Below are 19,858 nucleotides of genomic sequence, written 5' to 3' on the forward strand. Positions count from 1 at the left end.
TCATGATAATGGACTAGGTTTTTCTGCTTTGCTTATCATGATTATTAGTATGAAATAATGAAATAGACCGGTAATTGATAAGCATCTAGTAATTGTAGATAAAGTGACATGATCTAGACTAAAGTATACTTGGTTTAGGCATGCTTGAACAAGAATCCGCCTTCTTTATTACATGACACTCCACACTACAGAAAAAATAAAATCAGTGTGTGTCATCAATCATCATCTATCCCTATTGTGCGACAAATCTTGTTTACGTCTGAGTTCATTATAATCAGTAGAGAGCAACTGCCAACATCTTTTTGTCTTATGTATACTTGCTTGGTCCAAAAATTAGACAGCCCTTTTCCCTCTTTGGACGATCCAAATTGAGATAGGAATTCTTTTGTCTCTTTCCTACTTCTCAAGTACCTTCCATTTACTTTTGAATAACTTAAAAATCATTAATTAACATAAATATTGGCACAATTATGCAAATAGTATATAAATATTGGCAGAACCAAGCACTTATCAAATTACATATAGCCAATTTGTCTGCTTATTTTAATTTGAGAAGTACATTTGTCTAAATAGATTTATGAAGAAGTACTACTTTGGAAGATGCAGTAGCTTGTGTTTGATCAATGTATTTGAGAAGCACTTTTGTTAATATTCAAAACATCTATTTGTGTTAGACTAACTTTCAATAAAGTTTTTTTTTTGTGTCGCATCGCAGGATAGTATAGTATTATTTGATCCATCCAAATATATTTAATTTGTCCATTTGACACTCATAGTCTCCAATTATATCGTATTTGATTGTTCTCACCTAATGAGCAAGCTCGTGGAGATGAGTTAGACTCAAAGTTTTTTTTTCTTTTAAACATTATATTTGAGCCAAATTTACCCCTATTATGTTATTCATACGCTCCAAGGTGACCGTCTCTGGACGTGTGAATGGAGGTATAAGGGGTGTTAAAATTTCCAAATCGGTTTAGAACATGAATTATTGTTCCTTGTATAACTTTAAACGATCTCCACCTTGTCAGTTTTTTTTTTTTTTGGGAGTTGTGATTATTTTGTCAAAAGCAAACGAAAGGGAAAAGAAAAGAAAAAATCACAGACGTATTCTAGGCTGTTAATGTGGACTTGGGTGGCTATGATTCAACGAAGCAAAGCAAAATTTTCAGGAATCAATGTCTTTATAGTTGTGAAAACACAAATCAAATCTCTCAGGTGAAACAGAATCTAAAGATATTTCCAATCTAAAGGGCCTACCAGACTTGAGAAAAGCATGCAATAGATGCAGTGAGAAAAAAGTATCATTTTATCGCAAGTTTATGGTGGATACGGTTTTGAAAGTAATAAACACCATATCCACACATATCTCAAAACAGTGCAATTTTCTTGTTCACGCAATGTGTTACGACCACACAATTTAAAGTTCTTTATTTCTAGATTCCTTAATTCTCTTGAACGTTAACAGCTTTCGAAATATTCATAAACATTAGTTTAACTTTTAGATGCCAATAGTGTGAAATATTATTTATAGAGGGATCATTTTTTTTTTTGGCTGGTCCATTTTATTATATTGCTCTTTCATTGTGCCTATTTCACTTTAGGAGTTGGTTCACTTTTTTCATTATTAAGTCACATAAGAGAAAATTACAAGTAATTTTCTATGATAAGAGTCGATTAGTTACCTAAAATGAGTAAATAATCTGTTACAGTCAGTTAACATGCATTGATTATAGTATAAAAGCTCTTTACGCTATCAGTTGCATAAGCTAAATTTTAATTATTTACATTAATTAGAAATTTGACAAATTGGGATTAAATTACTGCTAGTATTTGCGGGGCACGTGGGGATGTCGTGAATTTGATAGCAAATTGCAATTAATTTTGTTAATAGGGTCTGTGTTATTATGCATGTGGTCATGTCGAAAACTTTGGTTCTAATATGTCTGAGTCTTGTTAATCTCATTTTTATGCTCATCTTCAACTGCTCATATATTTTTAGTGGTATAAATTAATAAAAAGCGTCATGATTAAAGTCCTTCGCATGCTAATCAAAAAGATTACGATCCTAAGATTCTTGATTATATGTCCTTTAGCCTCAGCAAAATATGGTTAGCTGTCAACTTGTCACTAAATCTTCCACCCTGACATAATCTAATGAAACCTTAATAATTCAGCACATGTAATGCCACTTTTTATATTCGGCTTAACTTTGGTTTGTGCTAACTTCAATTTTTTTTTTTATCCCAAGATTATTGGTTATCTACCCTTTAACCCAGGGGCGGAGCTAGGTTGGGATGAGGGGTTCATCCGGACCCCTTTCAGCGCGAAATTACACTGCGTATACAAGGTTAAAATTATATTTTATGTAAATATAGTAGATGTTGAAGTCCCTTGACTTCTTCATATATTTACTTATTTATATTTAACTCCCTTAGTCAAAATTCTGGCTCCGTCACTGATTTAACCTTAATAAAAGTGTCTTATATATATGGGCACCCAGGATTTGACCCAACAGTTAATGAAGCAGAAATGAAGATCATGGGACTAAATTCCAAGTTCAAGCAAAGACGAAAGAAATTACATATGATAATTTCTTCTCATCACCTATATTGATGAGAGATTACTGGAGATACACGATCGAACAGTGGAAGTGCATGCAAATTGATCCGACACTAATTTTATAAAAAAGTATGGAAAGAAACCAAAAGAATATTTTATACTTTAAGATTAGATCTTGGCACCAATAGTCCCACCACAACTCGTAAACAAAAATATCTCTATGTACTTGGTTGAACATGTTAAACCCCTAATCATCTAAATGAAGTGCCTTTCATTAATAGCTTATATTTTTAGATTAGATTAATATATACTTTAGCAAAATCAATAAAATATCCCGGAGGGAAAAAGCAAAAGTTTGAGCTATTAATGAACAATAATCACACTGCTGCATTATTTCTCTTTAAAAGCAAGCTAGCTAGGGTAATTAAGGGATGTGTAGAAAACTTGTGGAGCATGAAGAGCTACACCCAAAGAGCAAAGCTTTCAATAAAAAGGACAAGTGTCTTGGGTTCATGCACAATCATACTCAAGTTGTGACATTTGAGTCCAAAAGGTAAATTGATAGCCATGGGAGCAATCAAAAGTAGAAGTGGCCAAATTCCAGTGGCATCCACATATTTGTCAATGGTCCCACTTCTATCACAGTAGAGACTTGGTAGTATATTTTTGGAATTTTAGGACCCTGCCCACGTTGTTGGTTTCCCTGGGGTGGGGGTTGTTATACAGTCTATGGTTTTTTTGGGGGGTCCAATTCAGTGAGTCTAATGGAGTCGATATGTGGACCGGCTGGTTTGAAATTGGACCATATGTCAAGATAGAAATAGTGACAAGGAAACTTGTGAGTCACAAAACAAGGCAAGAAGATCATACAATTATTCAAAATAAAGTTGGTAGTGTTTGCTGGTAGTTAGTATTGGTCATTAAGTTTAGGTCCTCTCTGACATTATTTGATTAGCTATAAAAGTCTACGCAACTAGAACTTACATAGAGAATAGACTTATATCTCCATTTCTAAACGTCATGCCACTAAGAAGACAAGTTGTCCAGAACTCTCTTTAATTGGTAAGAGCTTGTTTTTGTGGCCATGAATAAGTCGGTACTACAAACTAACCTCCTATAATATGTTAAATTACGCTGAACTAGCCACTAATTATCTGTTGTAGCAATGAGCAACATGTCCTGCATTCTTTATTGCATTTCTTGTAAAATCATTCTTGTTTCCATGACCATGAATAACTAGGAAAAAAGATAAGTATCTTGATATAGTTCTGGACTATCAGAAGAGTTGTGATTTCTTGAAGGTTTAAGAAAGAAGAGAAGTGTCGGTTCCAAAAATATTGTGGTTTGACTAAAAACTGATCTTTTATAATATCTTAAATTAAGCTGAACTAGCCTCTGTCTTGATGTAGCAATGAGCAACATGTTGTGCACTCTTTATTGTATTTGGTGCAAAATCATTCTTGCTTGCCATGAGTAAAACCATGACTTCTCAATCATCATCACCTATAATTGAGAGATGTCCTGTCCTAATCATCATTTTCCCTCATCTTGATTTCGGCTGCATCTGGTTTTTATATTTTCAACTAAACCAAAATAATAATAAAGACGCTGTAAATGAAATAAAAGACAGGTTCACATCCAAAAAAATAAGGATAAATATAAATAATTCTTAGTCTATGAAGTAATACATGTAACTTCCAAGTAAGAACTCTAAGATTGATGTCAACAGCTATATGGAAATTACAAGAAAGACTAGCTAACTCACATGCCATTTACAACTCTTCAAGATTTATTCATACAACGATCATCACTGCCACTATTTTTTCTTTCATCAATCAGATAACAGAATTATCTTTTGATCAGAAAAATTCCCTGCTTTATCTCCATGACCATGAACTCCTTTTTACCTTCTCTTCAGGTCTTGAAATGCCCTGAAAATACAAAACAAAATGAACACACAACAGTTTTAGATAACAATATTGAAATGTGTGAGTACTTAACAAAGAAAAAATAAGAGGAATAGTGATTAAAGACATACACAATAATGGGATCGAACATTTTCCTCTGTTCTGTTAGGTGAAATCCTAATACTTGAATTGGAGACACCAATTACTTTTCTCCTGTAAAATCTGCTAGTGGATTCTTCACTACTTGAAGAACTTGACGCCAATGACGGAGGACGAGGCTGATCAATAGTTGAAGAAGACAAAGGAACCACTTGATTATCACCATCACTGCTTCCATCATCGTCGTCGTCGTCATCTTCTTCTTCAGTATCATTATGATCATGATCTTGATGTGCCCCATCATTATTATTTCTGTGAAAACAAGTCTGGCATACTGAAATAGTGGGACCAAGCTTAGAGCCAGAGCCAGTCCATGGGGTAAGGGATTGGCAAGAATTGCACAGAAGAATTCTTGAATGTTTAGCCACAAGGAAATTAGCTGTGTGAACTCTTGCATCACAATCCCAACAAAGACTTGCTTGATCTGATTCACAGAATACTCTTGCTATTGAACTGCATAACTCACATTTCTTCATTGCTAGATAGTTGTATTTCTTTTCCCCTCTTTTCTGCTATATCATCACACATATATAGGCGGACACTAAAGAAAGAAAAGATTTTTATTTTTTGTATATGAAATTTGGGTCAATCCTTAAGTCTCTGAAGAGTGGAGACTCAGACTATGATGTTGCAAAAATATAGTAATGCCTACAAGACTACAACTCACATTTGCCCTTATATAGAAAAGGTAAAAGAAAACTAGAGGAGTCACATCACTAACCCCCCGCAACCCCCCAGGTCATCAACCCCACCCCTCTTTTCCTTTTTTAAGTTTTGTTAACGTATGTGGCAAGCTAATAACAAGCCACTTGATAATTTTATGACATAATTATTTATGTATGTAATAACTTACAATTAATCAATTTAATATTAATTATTAAAGAACTTAAAAAAATAAATATAAGAATAAGAAATTATATTCAAAGTAACCTTATGTACAGATTAGCCTAAATTGGTGGGAACGAATCAATAATGAAGATAAGCCTACTTTTCAAATACTAAGAAATACTATATATTTGAAATATTATGCTATATCAAAAAATATAGAAAAAACTAAATTTAAATAATAAATATGTTTTTGAATTTCATAGGAAGGGATATACATAACTCCCGGCTGAAAGTCAAACATATCAGGTAAAAAAAGAGTTAACAAAAATCAGAATTGCCTTTTAAATTTAAAAGAAACATAAATCAGAATTTAAACACAAAACTATAAATATATAATTTAAAGTAAATCTAAAAAATCCGATAAAATTTGGTGTAGCTCCCTTTTGGAGATAAATCAAGTTTAACAGAATTTTAAAATAAGCATTTCAAATTGTTATCACAAGTAGATAATTACAAGTTATACCTGAATTCTACATGCTAAATGTTAAAAATAAGTCCACGTAATTGATTGATTATATTATAGTGGATAAATTCGAATTAATCGTAAGTGATAAGATACTATAATATCTCAATAAATATTATGCGTGCAGTTTCGTAACACAGTAATAATTTTTTGGATTCAGTTTTAAATTGAATATATTTTATTTTTGAATTTGAATTTGAGTTTGAAGATAACGATTTCATTTTAAGGATATACTTTTTGAATTTGAATTTATTTCTTTATCTCTATCTACATCTCTCTTCCTTCCCCTATTTAATCCCCCAAAATCCAAAGCAGGAGTCAAAATTCACAAAACTCAGCACGTTGTGTTCATTGAGAAAATGTGAGAATTTTAATTTTTATGGCTTATTATTTTATTACTTTATAAAGTATTTGGTTATTCTTTTGATCATTCTTCTTTCTTCTTTCTTTTGTGATAGTCTCTTACTCATACGCTTGATTTTGATACTATTTGTGTTTTTAGCATATTACAATTTCTTATCCTATAGGTACTCTAGGTTAATTCCTTATTATTGCTTTAAACGTGTTTTTAATTACTTTATATCTATTCCTTATTGTTGTTTTTGTTGGTGCAGTTCAACTTCTTTATACCATTTTTTCATACTTTTGATTTCGTTGAATTTATTTGCAGCACGAAATCTCGAAATTTCTAAATTCTTTTTGCCTTTTGCAGATTATTAAAATTAAAAGACAAGGGTGAGTTTTGTTCTGTATACTGCTTTAGCAGTGAGCTATTATGGTCTATGCGATACTTTAATTTGAACGAGATAATTTCGGTATATGATTCGTATCATGTGAAAGACAATGAGTTCATATCAACAATGATATCTTACATAAATATGAAAAGAATAGCACAATTAAATAATCCAAATATTCTGTAGAAATATTTCGTTGATTTTTTTTGCAGCAAGAAATCCCAAAATTTCTAAATTCATTTTGCCTTTTGCAGATGATTAAAATTAAAAGAGAAGGGTGAGTTTTGTTCTGTATATTGCTTTAGCAGCAAGCTATTATGATCTATGCGATACTTTACTTTGAATGAGATAATTTCGGTATATGATTCCGATTATGTGACAGACAACGAGGTATTATTTCACTGTAAGTTCTTTTTCATGCCAACAACGATATCTTACATAAATGTGAAAAAAAAATAGCACAATTAAATAGTCCAAATGTTCTGCAGAAATATTTTAATTTCATAAAATATGTTTTGTTGGATGTATATAACAGTACATTGTATTTTTATTTAACTTAAAATAAAAAAGAATGAGAATTGGAATAAAATTAGTGCTCCAAATTTTTTCATCTCACACGATAAATATTTCATTATTACTAACATTTGGTGGTAGAAAAATGAGATTACGTATGTGAAGATAAGATATTCATAAGCGTAAATCACCTTTACATATAATTTGTTGTAAGTAACGTACATTGGCGAACAACATGCACAAAAAAATATATATAGCAATTGTCATGGAGAAGTACGATCAGCTCTTTTGTTTTCCCTTCGAGATACCTCTCAAAGAAAATTCGAATTTGAATTTCAAATAGACAGGTTAGTGTGAGCTTATCTATGCGGTTATGTCCTAAATTTTTGGAATTTAAGTTGAAAACCCCAATACTTTTTGAAGAAAACTGATTTTCACATTTTAAAGGATAATCCCCCCCCCCCCCCCCCCCCAAAGTAGTAATAACTGTACAGTCAATATTAATATAAAAATAGACTATCTTTTTAAAATCCAAATAAATGCGCATAAGTATTTGAAAGGGAGTTCTGTCTGATTGATAACTCAATTCGTATGAACAATTATCTAATTTACATTTAAATTATCAATATATTTATGTAAGTACTTATTAATTGTTATCATGCTTATCACCGCCCTAGAATTACTGCTCAAGCAAAACTTTTTTTTTTGTTTAATAATGTTTGCTTTTATCTTCTCTCTAACATACTAACTTGTATGTCTATTGTGATTACATATGCTTATTTTCTTTTTTATTATTTGATATATGTTTTTTATTAAGATTGGTATTATTTATTTTGGCAGATGTAGCATGATTTAGTAAGGAAAACAAAAGAAGATGGATCGAATGTAATTGAAAATGTATTATGGTCTTTTGGAATGCACTTGAGCTAGCTCATCGCTAAATGTCCATTGGAAATATGAATACAGTGATAATATTGACAAAATGTGGTCTGCACATATGAATCTTTTTGAACTCATTACAGCAATAGACATTGAGATTTGTACAATACAAAACGGTATATTATTTGTCAATATATTGGTAGCAATTAATGAAAAAGTTACAACTTTATTTGTATTGTGTTTTAATAATTTTATCGCTTTATAACAAACAAATAAATAAATAAATAAGAAGCTGCAGAATCATGCAAAAGGAGGGCATATTCTTCGCTTCTCATGAAATAGCAAATGTTTTTTTTATTTTTTATAATTTATGCATGCAAAGAATATCATCTTACAATATGATGGTAAATGGTTAAAAACTGGTTTTAACCTGTGCGCATTCGAAGGGTAGCGGTTGCGGGTTCCCACGTCATAAAAGAAATGATTAAAATTCACGATTTAAGTGGTAACACTATCGTCAAAAGCATATAAAAAATTAGAGGATAAAAAAAGTTGTTATCTTTACAAGTAGTTTAGCTTTTAGAAAATATAAAAGGTAAATAAAATAAAGTTTATAATTTTCTTTGCTATGTAGTTATTTAAGAAAGAAAATAATTGTGTAAGGATAACAATGGTATGAAAAGACAATGGTGAAAATCAACATCAAAATTATCATGTTGTTATTTGACTTGGATACTTTTAAATAATTTTGGATTCATTTGTATTTTGATTTGACCATTATTTTTTTAGTCGTTACTAAAATTAAGACTTATTAGTTGGTAGTATCAATCATAGTTATATGATCCTATACCATAAAGTATATATATACCTTTAGCAATTGTTCTAGAATACATAGCTCCTTCCATGTCTGCTCAAACCATAATGTATTTAAGTTAATGTCATGCCACTCGAATAGACTAATTTTATTGCTAAAATTTGTACTTAAAAAAGTAGAAACTTTAAACTCCGAGATTTCTAAATAACTTATTTTGAGTTAAGAAGAATCTTCCACACATGTTAACTTATTCTAATTAAAATAAAATATTATTGTTCTCAGTTTTCAAACTTATATATGTTTAACAATCATTTTTTACACTTTTACTTTATAAATAAGATTTATTTGTTCAATAAATATACATAATATATGTTAGAAAGAGAAAAAGTATCATAATATTCAAAAATAAAAAGGTTAATAATTTAGAAAAGGTACTTAAAAGGTTCAATTGAGACAGAGGGTTGGGCCCGGATTAGGGGGGGGGGGGGATGAGGGGGGAAAAGGAGGGTAGAATTTTTGTTATTAAATACATTGCATTAAGAAATAAGATGATTATTGAAATTTTGTTAAAGTAATTTGATTCAATGTACTTAAGCAAGCCATATTATAATTTGTCATAATTATGTTATTTAATATTTTCCGCGCATCGCGCGGGTACGAATACTAGTTACTAAAAATAGATTGAATCAAGTGTTAAGCTAATTCTTGAGCCAAGAAAAGATCTACTCCTTCAATTTCAATTTATATGGCATCATTTGACTAGACATGATTCAAAAAAGAAAGTAAGACTACTTGAAAGTAAGCTTGGCAACCTGTCCTGTTTTACCGGTTCAAACAGGTAACCAGACCGGTAAAACTGGAACCGGAACGGTTAACCGTTTAAAACCTACCGGTCCGGTTTTTATTTTTTGGAACCGGAACCGATTAAACCGGTAAAAATAAAATATATATATTTTTTAAAATATAGTCGTTAACTGTGTGGGTTGGACCGTTGGGCAACGGTCCATTTTGCAAAAATGGTCGTTGCCAACGGCTCCAAACGCCCCTTTTGGTCCCCCAACCCCCCAAACTTTTTTTTCTTTTTTTTTACACTTTAACTCATCCCCTACCTCTATATAAATCCCTCTTCATTTTCAATTTCAATTCACACCAAATTCACTCTTCTCTTTCTCTCAATTTCTCTCAATTATAGCTACTTTGCAACAATTAGCCACTTTAAATTTCTCTCAATTAAATATTATAAAGTTTTATTCTAGTTTCAATTATTAATTTTGCAATTATAATATTGCTGGTGGAGTTGGTGATTTTGCAATAATCCGAAGTAGCTTTGGTGGATTTGCAATTGTAGCCCCCTTCACGTTGTTGGAAATTAGTCCGACAATTTGGTACCTTCGTTCCAACTCTATCTTTATTTTTCGCTATTTAATTTACGCAATGTAATTCTAGCAATTTAATTTGTTGTAATTTTTTTTTTGTGATTTAAATTAATTCTATTTAATAATAGCGAAGAGATTTAGACGTGGTGCCGGTAGTGGTATTGTTAAGGGTGGGTTTAATGAGGAAACATTTGTGAACGAAACACCTAATTTAGGTATTGATGTTGGTGGAAATAATCCACTTTTAGATCATGAGGCAATGCAACAACATTATACCGACACTTTTAATGAAACTGATGATGATGATGAAACACAAGCCCCTGAAAATCCCATAGGAGATACATGTCCTGCATAATCACATACACAAGACAAACCGCCAAGAATTCGTAAGCCAACTGCTAAAATCTGGGGATTTATGACTAAGAATAAGGAAAGAGAAACAACTACATGCAATATATGTAGACAAGAATTTATTTTTAAGCAACAAACTAGTAAGGATGGCGGAACGGGTACACTAACGAATCATATGAAAGGTAAACATAAGGATGTTTGGGGAGAGCAAACGGGTTCAAATCTGGGGGGGGGGGGGGTATTCAAATGACAATAGAACCATGAACCGGTAAAAATTTTAAGTATGACAAGAAAAAAGAGTGTATAGAAATAGCTAAAATGGTTGCTCTTGATGCTCTACCATTTTCCTTTCCGTCGGGTTTAGGGTTTGTTACTTATATTCAACGTTGTTATAATCCGTTATTTGAGGGTATTCCTAGAAGTACTTGTAGAGCGATGTTATAGATTTGTATAAAAAATATAGATTTTATTTGCGCCATGTATTTAATTCTGTAAATTGTAGTGTTTCTCTTACCGCTGATTTAGGTCTTAGTCTTAACAAGTTAGATTATTTTGCTATTACATGTCATTGGGTTGATGATAATTGGGCGATGCAAAAAAAAATTATAGCTTTTTTATATGATGAAGGGAAATGTCGTCACGATGGAAATTTTTTAGCGGATTCAATGTCTACTATTATGAGATTTTTTAACATTTATAGAAAAACACTTTGTATTGCTTTAGATAATGCTTCTAATAATACAAAGGCGATTAGTCTTTTAAAAGGGAATTAAACCCTCCACTAAAAAAATATTTTTCATGTGAGATGTAGTTGTCACATTTTAAACTTGATTGTTAAAGATGGTCTTGAGTGTTTTGAAGATTCTATTCAAAAAAGTTAGAAATGCGGTTGCGTTTCTTTTTTATAATGCTAATAGGGCAAAACTGAGAGATTTTAAGAATTCTTGTGTGGAAAATGGCCTTAGACCTAGGAAAATTCAAGTAGAAGTTGACACTAGGTGGAACTACACTTACATTATGTTACAACAAGCATATGATTATAGGATTCTCATACAACAAGTTCACAACCATTTTAATACGAATAATGATGATTGGTTAAATATTACCGATTGGGAAGATGTTAAGGAATGTGTTGAACTCTTACAAATTTTTTATAATGCAATTCTTGCTTTTTCTAGACAATTCTATCCCACGGTAACCAGAATTTTAGCCTACTTAGCGAAAATATCTAGAGTTTTACAAGAGTATAAAAATAAATCCGGTTATCAAGCGGCTATTTTTAATATGACAACAAAATTTAAGAAGTATTTTTTTCTCATCCCAACTTTATTTATATTGGGTTCTGTTTTAAATCCTTGTTTAAAAATGTCTTATACTAGAGCATTGGTTAATCAAATTTTGTACCTTTTTAGTAGTTGAAGAGGAAGTTGAACCATCTTTAACTGAAGCCGAGCTCGCTATTGATGCCGAGTTTAGAAAAGTTTTTAATCATTATTCTAATTTGGAAGAAAATGCTACACCCTTTGCTCCATGCCCTACTACTTCTCAAAGTAGCAAAAAAGGCTTGTCGGGTTTGTCGCATTTAAAAGTTTTACATCCACATCCAACTCCTTTTTATAATGCAAACTTTGATGAATATCACCTTTATTTGATGCAGCAAAATGTGGATATCAAGGAACTAGATGATTTGGACGTCTTAGCATGGTGGAAGAGATACAAGGCAAGTCATCCGATACTTTCAAGAATGGCTCGAGATATCCTTACGGTTCAAATATCAACCGTGGCTTCGGAGAGTGCATTTAGCTAAGGAAGACAACAAATTGGAGACCATAGACACTCATTATCTAGATTTAGCTTGCAAGTACTAGTGTGCAATTGCGATTGGATTAGATTGGAGCGACGCAACCAAAACTTAGAAGCGGTGGAAGGCGAAGAGGAAGAGATTGAAGATTTGATAGCAAGTGGAGTGGACCAAATTATGATTGGCACTTTTTGATTTTATTATTCTACTATTTCTTTATTACTCATGTATTATTTGCAAGTTAAAAAAGAACTACAAGTTGCAAATAAATGTTATCCATGAATGAATAAAATATATGGCTCATTAAGCTTTCTTCTATTTACTTATATTCATATTTTTACTTATATTAAGTCAGGAATATATCTAAAATATACTAAGAATATACTTATAATACAAATATACTTAATTTATAAAATAGGAATTTATAAACTTAGAAAAAACTTAAGCTATAAATAACTTAAGTTATAATACATATAACTTAAGCATATATAAGTATATATAGTATACATATAACTTAAACATATATATATATATATATATATATATATATATGTGTGTGTGTGTGTGTGTGTGTGTGTGTGTGTGTGTGTCACGACCCGACTAGGGTCATGACGGGTACCCGGGGCTAACCACCGAGCACCACTCGTTCTATTACTCATTCTGCGTACAGTCGTATTTCTTATGCTCATAATCGTAGGAAAACCATTTTCATTTGAAACATATTTACCTTTATACATGAGCCCTTTGGCTATCAACTTAATACACATATACACGTGGAAAATCGTGAGACCATGCTACCCACACGTACGTATCTACGAGCCTCTACTAGAGTACTAGACATATGGACGGGACAGGACCCCGTCGTGCCCAAAACATATATGTACATAAAATAGTAAATCAATGGCACCTCCGGAATAATGGAGTGCTTTGAAAAGTCTGCTTATCGGCTTCTATAAATCTGGGTCGCCTCCCTGTCTACCTGTGGGCATGAACACAACGTTCAAAGAAAACGGACGTCAGTACGAATATTGTACTGAGTATGTAAGGCATGAATGAAATGAACATAATAGAGAAGTCACGAGACATAAGATGAAGATATAACCTGCCTAACTTTTAAGGGAGGATACCTTTCATGCCTATATCATATATTATATAATCATAGTACATGTATCATCATAGCGTATACATCATCGTATCATACATATATCATAATACCGCATCTGCTCATACACATCAAACATTATCCGTACTCGGCCACGTAGTGGCTCGACAATATCACATACATATCTTCTGGGCTTTTCATACATTAGAATACATAGTAGTATCGTACCCGACTATACATGTTCGGTGTCTTACGTACCCGGCTATAACAATGCCTGGTGTTATACGTGTCTGGCCCTACCAAAGCTCAGTGTTATCCGTGCCTGGTCCTACCAAGGCTCAGTGATATCCGTACCGGCCCTACCAAGACTCAGTGGTATCCGTACCCAACTGCAGTGGTGCGCGCGCATCATCATATGTATGTATATATATATATATATATATATATATATATATTCTACCCGGCCATATAAGCTCGAGGTTTCATAATAACCATACATAGGCACATATACATAAAAGCCCATAAATATCTTTAGCGTCATCACTATCATCATCATCATCATCATTATCATCATCACTATCAACATCGTCATCATTATCATCACATATATCTCATAAGCTTATCATAACTTTTTATAGGGCATGCATTTGAATTTAAAGACAATCTATGAAAATCGTATCATATTCGTAGCATGAACTTCGTATAAATATCGTTTGATAGACTTTATAATCTCTAGACTTAGGCTCATCATTACCATCATCGCATCTATGGCATATCTATTACCTTTATCTTATATGGAACCCCCCTATGAACATAGAATCGTAACTTTTCGGAACATTGGTCATAGGACATGCATTAGAGCTTATAGACAATCTATAACAATGTCGGGGTGACATAAGGTCGAGAGCCCCCGATTCCATTATGGAGTAATCATATTCATCATATCTCACCTTGAAAGAACTAACAATTTAAGGTGAGTGTACACCATGAACAACATCAAGGGATCGTAAGTAGGATCTTTAACTTTATAGACATCATATCTTGCTTTAGAATATCTAGGCTTAAACTTACCATCATTATTTTCATATTCATGACATTTCTCGCATCTTTACCTCATAAGAAGCTCTTTATCAACTTTAACTCATAGTTCCCGGAATGTAAGAAAGTCATGGAGCGTAGGGAAAATACTATCATAGGAATCATTAGCTTCGTAGGAATGTCTTATCATGAGCTTGAGGACTTCTAGACTTAGATTCATCGTCAGTATTGTCATGTGATAAGTTGGTATTTTACCAACTTATCTCTTCTTTAATCTTATATTTTTGCTATATTTGCTTGAGAAAATAGTGTATTTAATATCATTTACATCTACTTTACAGGTTTTATGTGATTTAGAAGTGATCAGAAGAAACCAAGTGAAAATTTAGTCAAAAAGAGGCCAAATGGGACAGTTTTGCAAAACTGTCCAGTTTGGACAGTTTTGCAAAAACGGGACAGAACTGCAAAAAACGAGCAGAACTGCAAAAACTGAAAGTTGGGGCATATTTTGTCATTGTTTTGACTTGGAAAAATCTGGGCATAAAGAGAGGCTTAGGGCAAGAAAACATTTTCATCTTTGGCACAACACACAAGTTCTTGGAGGCTAGGGTTCATCACCAACACCTTGGAAGAGAAGATTTGGAAGCACCCAATGAGAAATTCTTTACCCATTTCTTCTACTCTTGCTATGTATTGAATATTTATGTGTGTAGTATTTCATTTCAATACTTGAATTTCGTTTATGGAAATATTCTTGATTAAAGTTTGGATTGAATCTCTTGTTTTGCTTATGTGTTGAATGATTTTAGTCCTAATGAAGTGAGTTATTGTTTCTTTAATTAATCTCATTTTGAATGATTCTTAAGGGAGTAGCTAACCCTAAGACTTGCCCATTTATTTCGGTTTAAACTTGGAAGAGGCAAACTCGGGATTGGGAAAGATTAATTAACAAGAATTTGGGGCGTTAACCCTCATCTAATGGAAATCGACCTAGGAATAGGCGACACCACTTGTAGCCATATTCGGGTGTTCTTAATGCTCCTAATTGCTTTAGGGATATTCAATTAGGTAGTCTAGTTAGTCTTTGGAAGAAGCTAATTTAGAGTCATTATCCGAGGCTAAGTAATATAAACTCACCATTATTTGTAAATCATGAAGTACATTGGATCGTTACTTGAGCGTAGTTTCCCTTGTATCCATGCTTGTGGCCATTGATCATTTTACTTGCTTTCTAGGTTAGTTTACATTTTTGCATTAGTTATAATTCTCTCAAACAAAACCAAAACATTATCTATCGTTTGGCTTTAGCGTAGTTGGTGAAAATTCCTACTTTTCCTAATCGCCTACATATTGTTCTCTGTGGGATTCGACCCCGACTCATAGTTGGGTAAATTATATTTGCATACGACCGTGCCCATTCCAATTAATAGGGTGGATTTGGACGTTATCATCATGCTCGTAGCGTATCTCTTTTCTTTACCTTGTATGGAACTCTTTCTACTCGTAGACTCATAATTTCCGATACGTAGGAAAATTATGGAAAGATAGGAGGATTCATACCATAGGAATCATGCCTTAGAAAGAAGGGAATAGCCTTACATACCTCTTTCGTTTAACAATTTTCATCGCTTGATTGTTCTCCTTGAATGCTCACGTTTCTACCTTCACGAGAATTCGCATTCATATTAGCTAATCGATTATATGAACGTGCTTACTAAAGCTAAAGAAAATTGGGAAGCATTTCCTTTGTTTATACAACCTTCCCTATATTGTCTATCAACTCCTAAACATTTATAATAACGTTCACAATATCATAACCAATAATCGTCATTCATCTACATTACCCTTATTTTACAATTCCACTTCAATTCATCCATAATCATGGTCATAGTATACTAGTACGTTTTCTTGCATATATTGTTTACCCCATGTTCTTAATATAATTTATAGCATAATCATAATCACAATATATCAAGAATCATGACTCATCCCAAGCTACTACTCAAATCTCATTATTCTCATCTTTATAACCCATGTTCTATCTCCTTTCACAATCTAAGTCTGTCAACCTCTCAATATCTTAAACAACATGGAATGACCATAAAACTTACCTTGGATAGTGTAGGAATAAGCCTTGAGTGGAAATACTTCTCTTGAGCAAAACCCTAGTTGCACTTCGAAGAGATTTCTTGTCTTGGATGAACCCTAGTGAGTTTCTTGCACTTGATTCTTTTGGATTTATGATATGAACCTTTGATTTGTCTTGAATTTGTGTTGATGAAATATTTGGAACCCTCTAGAACCCTTGATAGAGATAAAGAAGTGGAAAGAATGAGAAAATAAAAGTGGGAACATGTATTTATACTTGCAACTAAATCAGTCCGCCGGGCATTATACAGACCACTTATACGGTCCGTATAACCATGTACGGTCCGTATAAGTGTCCGTGGTTCATTGCCATGGAAAACATTCTTTCTGTTGGGTTATACGGACCCTTATACGGTCCGTATAAAATTCCACGGTCCGTGTAATGTGGTCGTGTAACTCACAGCTTTTCCGAAGTTGTCCTTGTCGTTTCGTTTGATCTCCAATCCTTATACAACCTTCTTAACACTTGTTTAATACTTCATTAACAATCTAAGGGACATTATAATCCTTCTCCAAAACTTCATTAAGACATCATTAATTCAATACTCGTAAATCTTTCTGAAACACAACATATGCTTTGCCTTCCTTAACATCTTCCGTCTCCTACCTCACATGTCTTTGAAATCTCATTTAGAATCATCAAATGTGATTTCTTACTCATCAAAACATTGTATACGTCGTGCCCTTCGTCAGTCTATTCACTGTGCATGAATGAATTTTTTTTTCCGAGGCGTAACAATATATATATATATATATATATATATATATATATATAAGTGTTATAAATATATATAGTATAGATATAACTTAAACACATATATATATATAACTTATAACTATATATAGTATACATATAACTTAAACATATATGTATAACTTATAAGTATATATAGTATACATATAACTTAAACATATATATATATAACTTATATAACCTAAGTATATTGATATATATAAGTATATTCTTAGTATATTTTAGGTATATGTAGTATAACTTAAGCATATAACTTAATATATATACGTATATATATATATATATATATATATAATAACTTAATATATATATATATATATATATATATATATATATATATATATATATATATATATATATACGTATATGCTGTTAGTCAGTAAATATATAAACATATATATATATATAAGTATATTCTTAGTATATTTTAGGTATGTATAGTATAACTTAAGCATATAACTTAATATATATATATTTATATGCTGTTAGTCAGAAAATATATAAACTTTACTTATAAACTTATATAACATATGTAAATATACCTACAACAACAACAACAACAACAACAACAACAGCCCAGTGAAATCCCACATCTTGGGGTCTGGGAACATATGTAAATATACCTACAATATAATAATAAATGATAATATATATATATATACTATACAAAAAAAAAGGGTTTTCTAACGTTTTGGACCGGTCTGAATCCTGTTTATATCTTAATATATATATATATAAGAGAAAAGACATCATTTGACCCCTGAACTTGGCACGAAAACTTAGTTTAGCAATTAAACTTAAGTTGTATTTATTTACCCCCCTTAACAACTTTCAAGTTAATTAAATACCCCCTTACGTGGCCTAGACCAGTTGTGATCTGGGTGGTGTTCACCACTCGCCTAGTAATTGGTCCATGTCATTAAATATTTTTTTAATTATTTTTATTTATTTAGTTTTTCTCTTTCTTCTTCATTCTTTCCCTTTTCTCTTTCTTCTTCTTTTTCCTCATCTTCACCATACTTGTAGCAATCACCACCACCGCCGCCGCCACCATAACCTCCACCACCTCCTTAAATCAACCTAACTGAAAAATTCCATCTTTGTCAAAGATTTTCTTTTATTAATCATATTTCCACATTAATTAATTCCTAATCAATTATTAAAATTCCTAAATCACATTTTTTCCAACATTAACTCCCACCCACCTGCCCCCACCCACCAACCTTTCTTCTTCTTCAACCCCCTCCCCCCTTCCCAGGCCACACACCAGTCCATTTGAATTCCATTTGAAGGGCAGTTCGTGCAATTTCTTCATTGTTTTTAAATAATGAAGAAAATTACCCAACTGGGCTCCATTTGAAGGGCAGTTCGTGCAATTTCTAGGCATAAATAAATTAAACTGCAAGAGTGAATGTCAATCAACACTAACTGGATATAGACAAAGTCTCTTCCTATTTCTTGTACGTTTGAAATATCAACATTTACATTTATTTACTACATTTATACAATTGCTTTAGTCAGAGAAAGTGGCTGCAGAAAGTCTACAGTGATCTCACTCTTACAACGATATTACGATTTCGATTCGGGTGGAATTATGCTAGATGGGACTGACATTCGATATTTCAACTTGAAATGGCTGAGGCATCAAATTATGGGTTCTCTAAGATAAAATTAGATAGACAAATTGCTGGGCATAAATAAATTAAACTGTAAACTAAATTACACCATAAATCTAATCAACGAACGAAGAAAGAAGAGGGATGGAGCGAAGAAAGAAGACAGGGATGGGGTGAAGAACTTGGATGGCGTTTGACCGCAGCTCCGATGGCAGTGGAGGTAGTGATGATACATGGGTTGGAATTTGTGGGTGAGGAAGAAGGGTATAGAATTTGTGATGAAGGAATGTGGTGCTGAGTGAGGTTTGAATGACAAGGATAAGGAGGAAGATGAAGATGACAAATATGGGATTTTTCAGTTAGGTTGATTTGTCGAACAAGATGTTTTCCGATGAAATTTCGATGGGGAAGGTATGGTGGTGGTGGTGGAGGATAAGAAAGAGAAAAGAGAGAAAGAAGAAGAAAGAGAAAAGAATAAAAAAAGAAAAATAAAATATTAAAAAAGTATAATTAAGTATAATAAATTGTCATCCAATTAGAAGAGGACATATGTACAGCTGAAATCATTTTTAGTGTTTTTTTTCCCTTTCCACGCGCTTTTGAGAAAGTCATCACACTTTCTTGCCATGTCACCCGCTAGGGGGGGGGGGGGGTATTTAATTAACTTGAAAGTTGTTAAGGGGGATAAATAAATACAACTTAAGTTTAGTTGCTAAACTAAGTTTTCGTGCCAAGTTCAGGGGTCAAATGATGTCT

The 19,858-nt window shown here is 32.4% G+C and overlaps 1 protein-coding gene across 1 annotated transcript; it reads right to left on the bottom strand.

Annotated features, from left to right (window-relative positions):
* Positions 1-4,196: 4,196 nt before the first annotated feature.
* On the bottom strand, positions 4,197-5,269 carry LOC132621453 (uncharacterized). The gene is made up of 2 exons (XM_060335727.1): positions 4,598-5,269; positions 4,197-4,490 (listed from the first exon to the last, which is right to left on the bottom strand). Exons 1-2 carry the CDS (start codon positions 5,099-5,101, stop codon positions 4,437-4,439), a joined length of 558 nt encoding a protein of 185 aa, XP_060191710.1. The 5' UTR covers positions 5,102-5,269; the 3' UTR covers positions 4,197-4,436.
* Positions 5,270-19,858: the final 14,589 nt, after the last annotated feature.

The sequence above is a fragment of the Lycium barbarum genome, chromosome 12 (genome assembly GCF_019175385.1).
Source record: "Lycium barbarum isolate Lr01 chromosome 12, ASM1917538v2, whole genome shotgun sequence".
NCBI classification, from domain to species: Eukaryota; Viridiplantae; Streptophyta; class Magnoliopsida; order Solanales; family Solanaceae; genus Lycium; species Lycium barbarum.